At 41.2% G+C, this 14208-nt stretch overlaps 1 protein-coding gene across 1 annotated transcript in view; it reads right to left on the minus strand.

The window, feature by feature from the left end:
• The window catches only part of LOC124795416 (peptidoglycan recognition protein 1-like), a 144279-nt gene extending 130381 nt beyond the window's left edge, over positions 1-13898 (minus strand). The window contains exon 1 of the mRNA XM_047259439.1: positions 13808-13898. Coding sequence (XP_047115395.1) covers positions 13808-13844 — 37 coding nt within the window. The 5' untranslated portion in view covers positions 13845-13898. The remainder of the gene's footprint in view (positions 1-13807) is intronic.
• Between the last annotated feature and the right edge of the window lie 310 nt (positions 13899-14208).

Genomic DNA, 14208 nt, shown 5'->3' on the forward strand with positions numbered 1-14208 from the left:
AACCTGCGACCGTAGCGGTCTCGCGGTTCCAGACTGCAGCGCCAGAACCGCGCGGCCACTTCAGCCGGCACTACTGCTGAGAATGGACCATTTTATATGAGCTGAATGAGCATTGGGAGAATATGGAAAGAAGCAGAGTCGCTACACCGGTATGCACATACCGGGTGGTTATAAATAAACTTTCCCTACTTAACACATTATAACACGAACGCTAATTATCGTACGAGTACCAGACTTGGCAGCATTAATAACAAGGACATGGGGAAGAGAAATAACGCAGACTAATTCAATTGAAACACTTTTAATGTGCTGCTACGGTACATCGCACCATTACATACCGGTACCATTACTGCTGCAAAAGGGGCTCAGTATAGCGTCCATCAGTGATCAGAAGAGTCTGAAAGCGCAGGAATGCATTCTGCAAAGCAGAACGAAGCATGTCCGTGTGTGTGCTGGCTACCTCTCTTGATATGCTGCGCTTCAGTTCAGCACATGTTTGAATGTTCCCGTGGTAAACACTGTCCTTCAGGTAGGAGGAGCGCCAAAAAGAGTGGGGGCAATGATGAAAGTAGCCGTGAAGTCACACCGTACTCTGACATGTTCACCATAAAGAGGAACTTCACGCACAGTGACTGGAGGTGAAGACACCCACACTCGGCAGTTCTGTGCGTTCACCTCATCTGCCAGAGAAAAATAAGCTTCGTCTGTCGATAGGATGGTCCAGGGCCAGCCCTCCTGAACTTCAGTGCTCGCGAGAAAGTGGAGAGTGAAGTCAACTTCTACGTCTACGTCCACGAGATTACTCTGCTATTCACAATAAAGTGCCTGGCAGACGGTTCAATGAACCACCTTCAAGCTGTCTCTCTACCGTTCCACTCTCGAACGGCGCGCGGGAAAAATGAGCACTTAAATTTTTCTGTGCGAGCCCTGATTTCTCTTATTTTATCATGATGATCATTTCTCCCTATGTACGTGGGTGCCAACAGAATGTTTTCGCAATCAGAGAAGAAAACTGGTGATTGAAATTTCATGAGAAGATCCCGTCGCAAAGAACACCGTCTTTGTTTTAATGATTGACACTCCAATTCACGTATAATATCTGTGGCACTATCTTCCCTATTTCGCGATAGCACAAAACGAGCCGCCCTTCTTTGAACTTTTTCAATGTCATCCGTCAGTCCCACCTGATGCGGGTCCCACACCGCGCGGCAATACTCCAGAATAGGGCGGACAAGCATGGTGTAAGCAGTCTCTTTAATAGACCTGTTGCACCTTCTTTCTGCCAATGAATCGCAGTCTTTGTTTTGCTCTACCCACAACATTATCTAGGTGATCGTTCCAATTTAAGTTATTTGTAATTGTAATCTCTAAGTGTTTAGTTGAATTTACAGCCTTAAGATTTGTGTGACTTATCGCGCAATCGAAATTTGCCGAATTTCTTTTAGTACCCATGTGAATAACTTCACACTTTTGTTTGCTCATGAACAATTGCCACTTTTCACACCATACAGGTATCTTATCTAAATCATTTTGCAATTCGTTTTGGCCATCTGATGAATTTACAAGATTGTAAATGACAACATCATGTGCAAACAATGTAATAGGACTACTCAAATTGTCTCGTTTGTCGTTAATATAGATCAGGAAAAATATAGGGCCTATAACACTTCCTTGGGGAACGCCGGATATTACTTCTGTTTTACTCGATGACTTTCCGTCTATTACTACGAACTGTGACCTTTCTGACAGGAAATCACGAATCCAGTCGCACAACTGAGGCGGTATTCCATAGGCACGCAGTTTGGTTAGAAGACGGTCCGTGCGGCTCCCCACATCGGAGGTTCGAGTCCTCCCTCGGGCATGGGTGTGTGTGTGTTGTCCGTAGCGTAAGTTAGTTTCAGTTAGATTCAGTAGCGTGTAGGCTTAGGGACTGATGACTTCAGCCATAAGACCTTACCTTCCGAAACCCTGCTGCAAATCGACATTAGTAATATGGGCCTAAATTCAGCGGATTACTCCTATTTCCCTTTTTGGGTATTGTTGTGTACATAGTTCCGCGTAGTCAGCGCGTACACAACTTTCCCACTAGAGCGCGCCCCGCTAAGCACAACAGCGCAGGCGCAGCGCTCGTCCGTCTCCGCACTACGAGATGGCGCTGTCATAGAGACGGACCAAATTCTGCTTCCGCCAATCCGCGTATTAATATGTAACGCAGCCAATGAAATTGATGCTAACATAGAACCTTTTCTCCTCGCGGATCTCACTAGCGCAGTGATACATGAACGCGCGAGGTATTATAACGAGTGTACAGACGGTTCAATGAACCACCTTCAAGCTGTCTCTCTACCGTTCCACTCTCGACATTTGTCTGTACCAGTCTATAGTCAAGTTTCAGTCTGCGCCTAATAAGATTACCATATTCCTGTACATAGCCATGAAGATGAATGTAGAGGCACTTTTGTCAGGTATCAGAGATATATGTGAGAATAAGATTAGCGTACCAATACCAAAGGAACTTCAGATTGTCCATTGTAAATAGCATCCAGAACCAAGTTAAGTAATTTTTATGCTTGTTATTATTTTAATAAATGTGTGTGAAAATTAATCAAGTTCTGTTTAAAGTTGGGCACCGTCAATCTGCTACTCTAAGCGTGCAAATGGCAGAAGATAAACACGCCACGGTAAGACAACGAGACATATTGCTGACACTCGCCTACTTCGTTAGAGCGGCAAGTCAAATAATCTGATGGTGTGTGTACTGAAGGTCTTACAGTACGCACACCACAGGTATTGGTGTGACTTGAGCAATTTTTCAGTCTTTAGGTACGGAACTTTCTACGAGAGAGCGGTTGTATATAATTGCTAAATATGGAGCTATTGTATCAGCATACTCTGAAAGGAACCTGACTGGAATACAATCTGGACCAAGTGATTTATGTTTCTCATCTTGGCAGTTGTGCTTGACTGGAATTCAGAAATATTTACTTCGTCTTCTTTAGTGAAAGAGTTTCGGAAAACCGTGTTTAATAACTCTGCTTTAGTGGCACTGTCATCAGTGACTTTGAAACGTCCCCTTTGAACAATTATTCATGACTGTGCTTAAACTGACACACAATATTTTGTTAGCGCAACGCAATCTGACTTTCAAAATTCCCTACAAAAGAATGGCCCTGACTAACATTAAACTATACCTTTCACAAATCACTTACCTCACAAAAATCTTCGCTGCTCAAGCTACTGCAATACAGCGAGCGCCACTACTGCCAGCTAAATAAAAGATTCAAACTATGGAAGGCACTAACTACTGATAGGGATAGTTAGCAAATGAAAGATATTAATAGAGAACAAACAATGTATTTACCTTGATATCATCATATATAAATATAGCAGTTCATGACAAATTTCAAAACTCCGCCATCTCTCTCCCCACATCCACCACTGCTGGCGGCTCACCTCCAACTGCGCAACGCTACGCGCTGTTCACAGCCAGCTGCCCAACACTACAATGGCGAGTATTACAACAATGCAAAGCAGCCACAGACTGCACACAGCACAGCCAGTGATTTTCATACAGAGGTGGCGTTACCAATAAAAAACCTAAACAGCCTACTTACATAGCCCCCATGCTCCCCACAAAAAATTTTACAAATTGGATTGGGCAATGGCCAATACAGATTTGAAAAATTTCTTTCATAATTACAATAACAAAGAAATCAAATGCACACACTTATTGATACAATGTTGGTCAAAAGCTAAAATTGTCTCACAGTCCATAAAGACAGTCCTAATCGTACATAACAGGAGAATAGCAGTGTTTTTCTCAAAGTCTGAGCAGTAAAAGAAAATGCACACGGAAGTAGTGGATTTCCATGCAGTCTTGAAGAAGTAGTGTTGTCCTTCCAATGGAAAGACAGTGCTGACTCTCGACATGCAGACAGGTAATGGGCCACAACAGAGCAAACCCACAGCAGAGTCAGTCGAAATTTTGAAGAGTATTGGTAGGTAGGTCATCACAGAGCAGACCCACTGTAGTCCTGGTAGAGATTACGGTATTGGTGGGCCACCAGAGGTGCACACCCACTGCAGTCCTTGTAGAAATAATGGCATGGTGGGTCATCATAGATGCAGACCCACTGTAGTCCTTGTAGAGATAATGGTACTGGTGGGTCATCAAAGATGCAGACCCACTGTAGTCCTTGGAGAGATAGCCAGCAGCCATCTGTTGTGACTGTGCAGGTGCACAATCACCGTTGAAGAGTCTTGCGGATAATATAGCAAGTCCATAAACCACCACTTGTGCACTCACAAAGTTTTTGAAATTGTCCTTAGAACCAGCAATGCTGTTATCCAGTCCCTTGCTGAATCATTAACACACGTGCAAACACTATCAGTCCCTACTTCTCACATATTGTCCATATACTATGACCAACAGAAACGTGTGCAGTGAAATGTAACTAACAAGTTAATAATTTGATGAACTGGTGTCAAGTACAATTTTATAACATGAGAATACAATTACAAAGATACAGAAAACATCATTGAAACATAATAATACAGATAACATTCGTAGTAACACAGACTTTACAAAAGAATAGAAATAGACATATACATCAATGTTACAGGAATTATGACATAAGTAAATACATAAAAGATCAGAATAACTTTTGAAACATCAACTTTACACATGAGCATTAAAACAAAACAGAATTAATAATGTCTAACATCTTTACAAAGTAAATAACATATTATTAACGCAAATTATATTTGAGGATAACAGTATTCCTCATCATAGTTCATGTAGCTGAGTATGAGAAAAATTCTACAACAAAAGTCTGATGAGGTAAACATATAAAGACAGGAAGAACATATATACACAAGGGTACCCAAACACATAGTGGGATAATACAAAAGGAAAGGACAGGGTTTGTTTCATTGCAGTATTTTGCAAACAAAACTTTCTTTGCTTCTTGGAGATCTCCCTTCATTCATCATTATTCCCAAAAGTCCTATCTAAGCCTGCCTTCTGTATTTCGTTCACATCCTCTGTCAAAAATAGTTTTTCTCTCTGCTTTCTGTATTCTGTTCTCATCCTCTGTCAATAATAGTTTTTCTCCACTGAACAGTATCCTTTTTATTTTGCCAGACCATTTTCTGATAGCTTCTCAATGCATTTCTTCCAATTCATCACAACTCATTCTCTTATATAGTCTACCCCCTCTTAAGCTAACTTAAATCTACTGAGCTCAGATGCTAAACTAAGGGACGAGGCAATGCAGCAGCACATAAAACAATTAACCCAAATAGCAATGACAAAAAAATACAGAGTGCAAAGCAAGCAGCAGTAAATCTAAATTAACAGATAAAATGCAAAATTACAACTAATATGAGCCAATGAGCAGCAACAAAAAAAAACAGTTGTAAAACTGGCTTAACAGAGTAATGTAATGTGAAATTTAGTAGCACTATGCCTGGCAAACAGCAACAGCAAATGCAATAACTTATATCTAAACATGACATAGCGCAAACAAAAAAAAAAAAAAAAATAGTACACTAAAGCCAACAATGCAGATAAGGGAAATGTATATTCACATCTTAATGTCTATATAATCAAAGTGGTGCACCACAAGAAGTTATTCTACCAAAAAGTTACCAATTACTTGAAAAGAAAATTATGAATGCAGTTCCTGTGAAGGTAAATGTCATTTTGTGCTCCCTCATTTTTTAAAAAAAAATTATTATTTACTCGATCTGTAGACAGAAAATATTTATATTAGTACATCTATAAAATTTTATTTTAACCAATGCTGCAGTGCAGCTAGAAACTAGATATCAAATGAAATAAGCAACTATGTACAAAGCAAAGCGTAAGAACATCGTTCAATAGTCATGTGGCATTTCATAAGTAGTAAAAAAAATCTCTCATCTAGAAAGACAGTAGTCATAGTCAGGTGTGTAGACAAACTATTTCTTGTCATTTCATTAGGCATTTCAGTAAATATCAGAAAGTACGATATGTTTCCAAGTAATCAGCGTGTCGGATTTGTGATGCTTTCTCTAAAGGAATGACAATGGCCAGGATAATGGCCTCCCTTTTTTTTTTCCTGTGCTCTGAAAGGCACGCGCTAATGGCTTTTTCTCCAGGCGTCTGACACAGCTGGGTGCCCACGACGCATTACGTGCAGGTGGTCACTTAATTTTCTTACAGAAATATTTACGACAACAGTTTCCGCTACAGTGGCAGTCTCATATAAAAATATTTCACAGGTCAAGAATTAGCGTTGCAAATCTGTAGAAAGAAAATCCTATGAATATAACAGTGTCCAAAAAAATTTTCAGTGGCATTGTGATACATTCACACATGATTCACACATGTACACACATTTCATAATTCTAAAGTATGATTCTTGGTTTCCAACATCCTTTTTCACAAGTCAAAGTCCCACTACTCATTACTCCTTACCTTATTACACATATATATATTCGTCGACACGTCAATCTTGCGACGACACTTCAATATTTCATCATAATTGCATCAGCTTATTGATCATAAACATACCTCAACAGCATAATACACATCATCGTCGTAAAAATATCATAACACCTCAGTCAAATCTCAAAAACGTCGTAGCTTTCTGCAATAATTTCAAAACCTAAAACAAATTCTCTGCTCATGTCAAAAGTGTCATCTGCCTCAAACGTACTTTAAAAATCATGATCCCATACCAAATATATCATTCAAAGCTCTCATAGTATCACAATGGTTCCAAAAAAATATGAACAGTTTACTAAGTACAGACAAAATACAATTTCGTAAGTGTGAAGTTATCCAACGGTATAATTACGTAAACATCTGTCACTGATGTAGTAAAAAAAAAGTTTGTCTCTCTCAGTTAAATTATCAGATAGCTGTGTAATTATGTGTTAGAGAAATATGGTACCGATGTGTAAAGTTGTGTAAGCAAATACCATATTAGCTAGGGCTCCTTGTGGTTGCCACACACATGGTACACAAAGTAAGCGTGTACCCCCCTGAGGATTAATGTAATTATACCCTCAGGTGTTACAGATTACACCAATGGAATGAAATATATCACGGAAAACTTTCTTTGTAATTCAAAAATCTTTAAAAATAAATGTTTTAAGTATAAAATTGATCACTCAAATACGTGTACTGTAGCGCTAAACTGTGCGTCTTGTAACATAATCTCTGTGGAAGTGTCATAGTTATCGTCCTCTGAAAGCTAAGTTCTGCAGAAGTCAATGTACTTACCTCATGATAAACAAAAGTGAAATGCTTTATGTACAGATATCTTAGTTATTACGTTTATTGCCATGATGAAGAAAGTACTGTGCTGTAACGTATTGTTGTGCTACGGAAAAGGCAGTCTCATTGTAGCTATACCACAAAAGTTACTACTAAAACATGTTTTACTTTCCAGAATAAAACAGAAAACTATGCACATATAAAACAGAAACACTGCAAAAGCAACATTGTAAATTGTCACTCATTAGTAGCATCGTGATAAAATCGTGTATCTGTCACATAAACTAATCACTCTGTCGTCTGGTATCTCACAGAAAGTACTTTAAACCCAGAATGTATTTTCAAGTAAACCAAAATGTTGCATTAAAATCTGTTCTGGTAAATGTTCTAAGTATGTGAGCCTTATAGTCGTTATGTAATCGTGCAACTAACAAGCAAGAATGTACACACACAATAACACTGTGTCGTCTGTTCACAATAACAATGCATTCGTAATTTCTGTTTAAATAAGTTCTCTTGGTTCTTGACTGGATACTTAACTTCAAACATTGTTGCATGTTAACAGATTCTAAGTCTGACAAGCATACTAGTAATGTAAAGTGAAAAGTTTTATGGCAATGACAAAGTTAAAAAGCAGATTATCTTTCAATAAACGGTTTTACATGTGAAATGTGGTGTAAACCTTTACTCTTCCTAGTACGCAGACTTTCAACTGAAAAGCAATTGTCATGTTTTATACGTCGGTAAGGAATGCTAAATCTTTTCTCATGGCTAGCGTCTTTGTTATTTTTCCCTGAGCCAGCGGCCGCACGCAGCTGCCTGCTGTGCGAGTCATTGTCTGTCTCTTTGTTGGCGCGCGTCGTTATTGGGATTAGGAGACCTAACTTCTACAAATTCACTCTGACGAGAAGGCCCTGCTCTGTTCGAATCCCGCCAGTTCTGATGCAATTCAGATCTGTCGTTACGATCATGTCGTCTGTCGTCATGTCGGTAGTTCCTGTAGTTTCTTTCTTGTCGGTCATGTGGTGGAGAATTTCTCCCGGAATCGTAACTGCGCGCTGGTCCGTTGCGTCTAAAGTTATTTTGTCTCCCTTGATAATAATTGTTTTGGTTTCCATATTGTCTGTTTCTATGGTTATCTCTGTCATATTCATAATTACGGAAGTGTGATCTTTCTCTGTAACTATTATTACTCTGCCAGTGGTTGTCATATGGGTGGTGTCTGTTTTGGTCACGATTTGCGTTGTAAGAATAGCCTTGTCGTGTCCACTTATTATTTCTTTCATCGCGGAATTGCGACGGATGTGATCTGTAATTGTTGTGCTCCTGCGTTCCGCGATTGTCAGTGTCAATTTCCAGTTCTTGTAAGAGTCCTTGAAATGCTTCAATGTCGTCTTTGCAACGTCCTGCCAAAATAATGTGTCGTAAATGTTCAGGCAATTTGATTAAGCAAATGCGGATAAGTTCTGAGGGGCTGTATGGGTTTGACAGGTACTGATTCTTGTGCAACATGTCTTCAAAATATTTCATAAGACTGGAAAATTCAGATTGTTCGAAACGTTTCATCATTATGATGCTTTGTTTTACTCGGTCTTGTGTGGCCTGAGACCAATATGCTGAGAGGAAGGCATGGTAAAACTCTCCTTCACTGTGGCAATCGTGAATGACCGACCGCATTCTTACAGCTGGTTCATTCTCTAAGTAGCCACACATAAATTCTAATCTGTGTTCTAACGACCAGTTGGGAGGAAAACAATGAGAGAATTGATGGAGCCATGCTTGTGGATGAATGTCGTTGCCAGAATTCTTAAATGTTTTGAATTTACGTGTAGTAATGAACAGCTTATAGTCAAAATCATCGTGTCGGCGAGTAGCATATCGGTCATTGTTAGGTCGTGTCGGCCGTTCCATATCAAAATTCGGTGCACATTGCCAATTTCTTTCATTACTTCCGAAATGCCCTGTGTTATTATTTTGTGGCTGTTCCGTATTTCTGTGTCCCTCTTCCCGTATTGGGGCGCGAGTGACCTCTGAAATACGTAATTCTTGTACTACTTGTGCCAACTGATCTTGTACTTCCCGGATTTCTCTTTTGTACTGTGTATTGATTTGATTTTGATTTTGTTTGAATTTTCTTATTTGTTCATATTCTTCTGTGTCAGTGAAGGCTACGGGTCTTGTGTCATTCAGATCATCATCTACCTTTGTAGATAAGTTAGTGACCTGATCCGAAAGTTCGGCTACTTTCTCCGATAGTGTACTTATTTCCTCCATGTGTCTTTCTGAACCAATTTTCAGGGTATCTACTGTGTCCTTTAAGTTTTCCTGAGTTCTTGCAAGTTGCGTAACCGAATCGGTAGATGCAACTGAGTCAATTTTAGCCCACAAGGTCTCATGATTTTCATGAACAATGGTTTGCAGTTCTTTTATGGCTGCTTCGTGATTCTGTAATGCATTTTCATGCCGCGAAAAAATAGGTTGAAAATGCTCACAAATTTGTGTTTTTACGTCATTACAGACTTTTTGACATTTCGATTCGATGTTATGTAACTCAGTAGTTAAATCTTCGCGTGTTTGTTCAAGTGTGGTGTCTAACTTTTGAAGATTTTGTTCCATTGCGTCTAACTGTTGCTGTGTTTGTCTCTGATGTTGTTCCATTGTGTCTAACTTTTTAAGATTTTGTTCCACTGTGTCTAACTTTTTAAGATTTTGTTCCACTGTGTCTAACTTTTTGAGATTTTGTTCCACTGTGTCTAACTGTTGCTGTGTTTGTCTCTGGTGTTGTTCCATTGTGTCTAACTTTTCAAGCTTTTGTCCCATTTGTTGCATTAATTGTAATAACAATGCACTGGTGTCTGAAACATGTTCCTCAGTGCTTTTTGGCAGTGAAGTTGCACCGGCAACATTCACATTTTGACAAGCGGAAAATGTGTCTTGACTCATTTGAGAAAACGGTGAGAACCCAAAACCTGAGTCTGCAGTATTTGCAATATTGTGTTCTGTCATTCCCGATTCCTGAGGCGAGCTGTTGCCGACCAATCGATCGATAACGCTTCCCTGTTCACTGCCTGTTTCACTGTCTACACCATTGTTTGCCGCCCGCTCCATTTCCCTATGCGCAATTACCAAATTACTACTTTGAACATTAGTTAATTCATTACTCTGCGGCGCTAACACACTGCTTTCGTCTTCACTGTCATTTCTCAGTTTACTTTGGAGCCTAGTATTACGTTTTTCACACGCCATTATTGTCACAGTATTTCACACGACAACACAGAAAAACACAATTTGAAGAGCAAAAATAAGAGAACACATTAACATAGCACTGAAAATAATATCTAGTTAATTGCAAGCGCAGCTGCGAAAAACTTGCTGCAAATCTACATGCATGCCACAACTGTTTTACTGTACAGCAATGAAAAACTACAACTACAAAGGAAATTCTCTCTATGATTACGCGCTATCAATGAACAAAATCTACACTAATTACACAAACTACAAGAAAAAAAATCAGAAGATTCCAGTGAGGTATCCTCGGCTAAGGGTCGACATATGAAACGTCCCCTTTGAACAATTATACAAGACTGTGCTTAAACTGACACACAATATTTTGTTAGCGCAACGCAATCTGACTTTCAAAATTCCCTACAAAAGAATGGCCCTGACTAACATTAAACTATACCTTTCACAAATCACTTACCTCACAAAAATCTTCGCTGCTCAAGCTACTGCAATACAGCAAGCGCCACTACTGCCAGCTAAATAAAAGATTCAAAGTATGGAAGGCACTAACTACTGATAGGGATAGTTAGCAAATGAAAGATATTAATAGAGAACAAACAATGTATTTACCTTGATATCATCATATATAAATATAGCAGTTCATGACAAATTTCAAAACTCCGCCATCTCTCTCCCCACATCCACCACTGCTGGCGGCTCACCTCCAACTGCGCAACGCTACGCGCTGTTCACAGCCAGCTGCCTAACACTACAATGGCGAGTATTACAACAATGCAAAGCAGCCACAGACTGCACACAGCACAGCCAGTGATTTTCATACAGAGGTGGCGTTACCAATAAAAAACCTAAACAGCCTACTTACAACTTCAGCGTTGTTATCGCACAGTGTAGGTACTGATTGCGTCTTGCCACTGGTGTGCTTTATGTATGACCAGAATCTCTTTGGATTTTCTGCCAGACAACCTATCGTTGTGAGTCCTGTAGTGTAAGCTACATGGATCTTGTACGGATACCATTTGAGAATGGTTCGAAGCACCTTCTGTACAGTAGACCACGAGATGTTCAACTGTCGTGACACAGCAAGCGCACTGCCTGACGGTTGCGAAATGTGTAAAGCGCTGTCTACCACAGCAACAGCGATTTCATCAACCGCCTGTGGTTGCACTCTTCCCGGAGCGACGCCAAGTTCTCCCGACACTCGACAATTCTGTGTTCATCTCAACCATCAGCGAAAAATGAATTTCGTCTGTCCGTAGGATGGTCCAGAACCACCCATTGTCAATTCCAATCCTTGCAAGAAAGTAGAGAGCGAAGTCAACACGTCGTTGTGCGTCCTGCTGTGCAAGCTGCTGTACGATATGGATCTTGTACAAATACCATTTGAGAATGGTTCGTAGCACCTTCCGTCCAGTGGACCACGGGATGTTCCACTACTGTGACGCAGCACGCGCACTGCTTGACAATCGGGAATTGCGCGCAGCGTTATCTGGCATAGCAACAGCGATTTCATCAACCCTCTGTGGTGCAACCGTTGTTCGACCTCTTCCCGGAGCGACGCCCAGTTGTCCAGTTGATTCGAACTTCATCATGCTCCGCACAGCAGGTGGAGAAAGCGACCCCTCCCGTAATCCTTTCAACCAGCGATATTCTCCAAATGCAGCTGCAGCATTACTGTTGTTTTGATAATAGAGCTTCGCCAATAATGCCCTGCTCCGCTTGTCCAACGCCGCGCGGGATTAGCCGAGCGGTCTGAGACGCTGCAGTCATGGACTGCGCGGCTGGTCCCGGCGGAGGTTCGAGTCCTCCCTCGGGCATGGGTGTGTGTGTTTGTCCTTAGAATAATTTAGGTTATGTAGTGTGTAAGCTTAGGGACTGATGACCTTAGCAGTTAAGTCCCATAACATTTCACACACACACACACACACACACACACACACACACACACACACACACACACACGTTTGTCCAAGCTCATGTTGACACGTCAACAAGTGCACTGCGACTTAGTGATGGGGAGCTCGTGAATGAGTCGTTCAAATGAACGCTTCACTCCAGTGAAGTGTGAACTAACCACTCAATTTCAATGAACTGGTACTTCAAACTCTTCACAGATGGCACACTCCACACTTCTTTCTAGTTCACTCACTCTCTTCCCCTCTCTCACTACATCGGCGCTACGTCACTCATTCTCCCTTCACTTCAGTTCCCCCTCTACTGCCTGTCGACGAATCGCGCGGCGTTTGTGGGAAATGATAGGTTTGTGAGGGGTTGCGGTGGTGAGGGGCGAGGGGAAGGCAGCGTCAGCTGCTTCCTGCAGTGCTGACATCTTGCGGACCAATGAATATTACAGATGCAAACGAAGAGGCTGGCTGTGTGAGCACGCACAGCCAACATGAAAATAAAAGGTTTGTTAATAACACTGAAAGACGGATTTTACCTGAAATCGTAACAATGACTGCAGGTGACAGTTTAAACTGTTTTGAATCTGGAGGGTTATTATTCTCAACAAAAATAAAATCTACAGGAAAACTTCTGAATAATTACCTAACGTAGATATATAGACTTTGTGACAGTGGTAAACATACACATTCTATTTTGGATTAAATTTTAAAAGGAACATAAAACTGGAATGCATTTCGTTTGTAGCCCTAGTTTTCAGTCCATGAATACAACAAATAATGTTTCACTTGGCAGATAAAGACTTTTTTGGGCGCTTCATGAGAAAATGTCGAGCAAGATTAAATGTAATACCTTCTTTATATGTGACAGGCTTCTCTGTTTATCTTTCCTTTGTCCCCTTCGACCATGCTCTATTTAAGTTAGCTCAGACGCTGTAAGAGCGTAAAACGTTGCGTGCACGTTACTGCATAGTTCGGCCATCTGTTGGTAAAATTATGAAGTATTACGAAGCTTTTTGTACGAGCGAGGCGATGCGAGCGTAGCCGCGTCTGAGCGGCGAACTGGGCAACTTCGCCAGGCTTCCGTACTTCGTGAATGAACTACTTCATTTGAACGCTTCACGGCAAAGAGTGAAAAGAATGAAGTAGTTCGCGGGAATGAACGAGTTAGACCCACCTCTACTGCGACTGGTTAGGTGCGAGAGATTATGAATTACGATGACTGATCACGGCACCTGGTGACCACAGTTGGAACTGGACGGTGGCGCTGTGACGCACGGAAATCGTGCACCCCATATCCTGGACATCAATGCTGCCAAGTTTGGTACTCGTACGGTAATTAGTTTGCGTGTTATAACGTGTCAAATGGGGAAAGTTCAATTGAAACCAGCCGGTAGCTTACCTTTTCCTATGCTCCTGGCGCCGTCTGGAGCCTCCATGCTGGCAGCAACGAAGTTGCCGGCGGACTGCAGCTGTCGCCGGCGTCTTAGCTGGATGAGAGTAGCAGGAAAACTGCGGTACATCCCCGCGGCCGTGGTGTTGACGGCTCATATTTCGCCAGAGGTCACGTATGACGCGAGTACTAGAGCCAAAGCACATTTCTTTCATGTCCTGCAACATGGTGCGTTCGTGGAAAAAAACTGAAACGTGTCACTCTGGCGGAGTAATTTTGCGTCTGTCTGCGCATGATGCCAGGCGGGAGCTATCAGCCCTCCGGCACACACAAATAACCAGAAGCAAGTTCACTTTTTTGGGGGTAATCAGTGTTTTGACTGGTTTGATGCGGTTCGCCACGAATTCCTC

Source organism: Schistocerca piceifrons, chromosome 4 (assembly GCF_021461385.2).
Source record: "Schistocerca piceifrons isolate TAMUIC-IGC-003096 chromosome 4, iqSchPice1.1, whole genome shotgun sequence".
NCBI lineage: Eukaryota > Metazoa > Arthropoda > Insecta > Orthoptera > Acrididae > Schistocerca > Schistocerca piceifrons.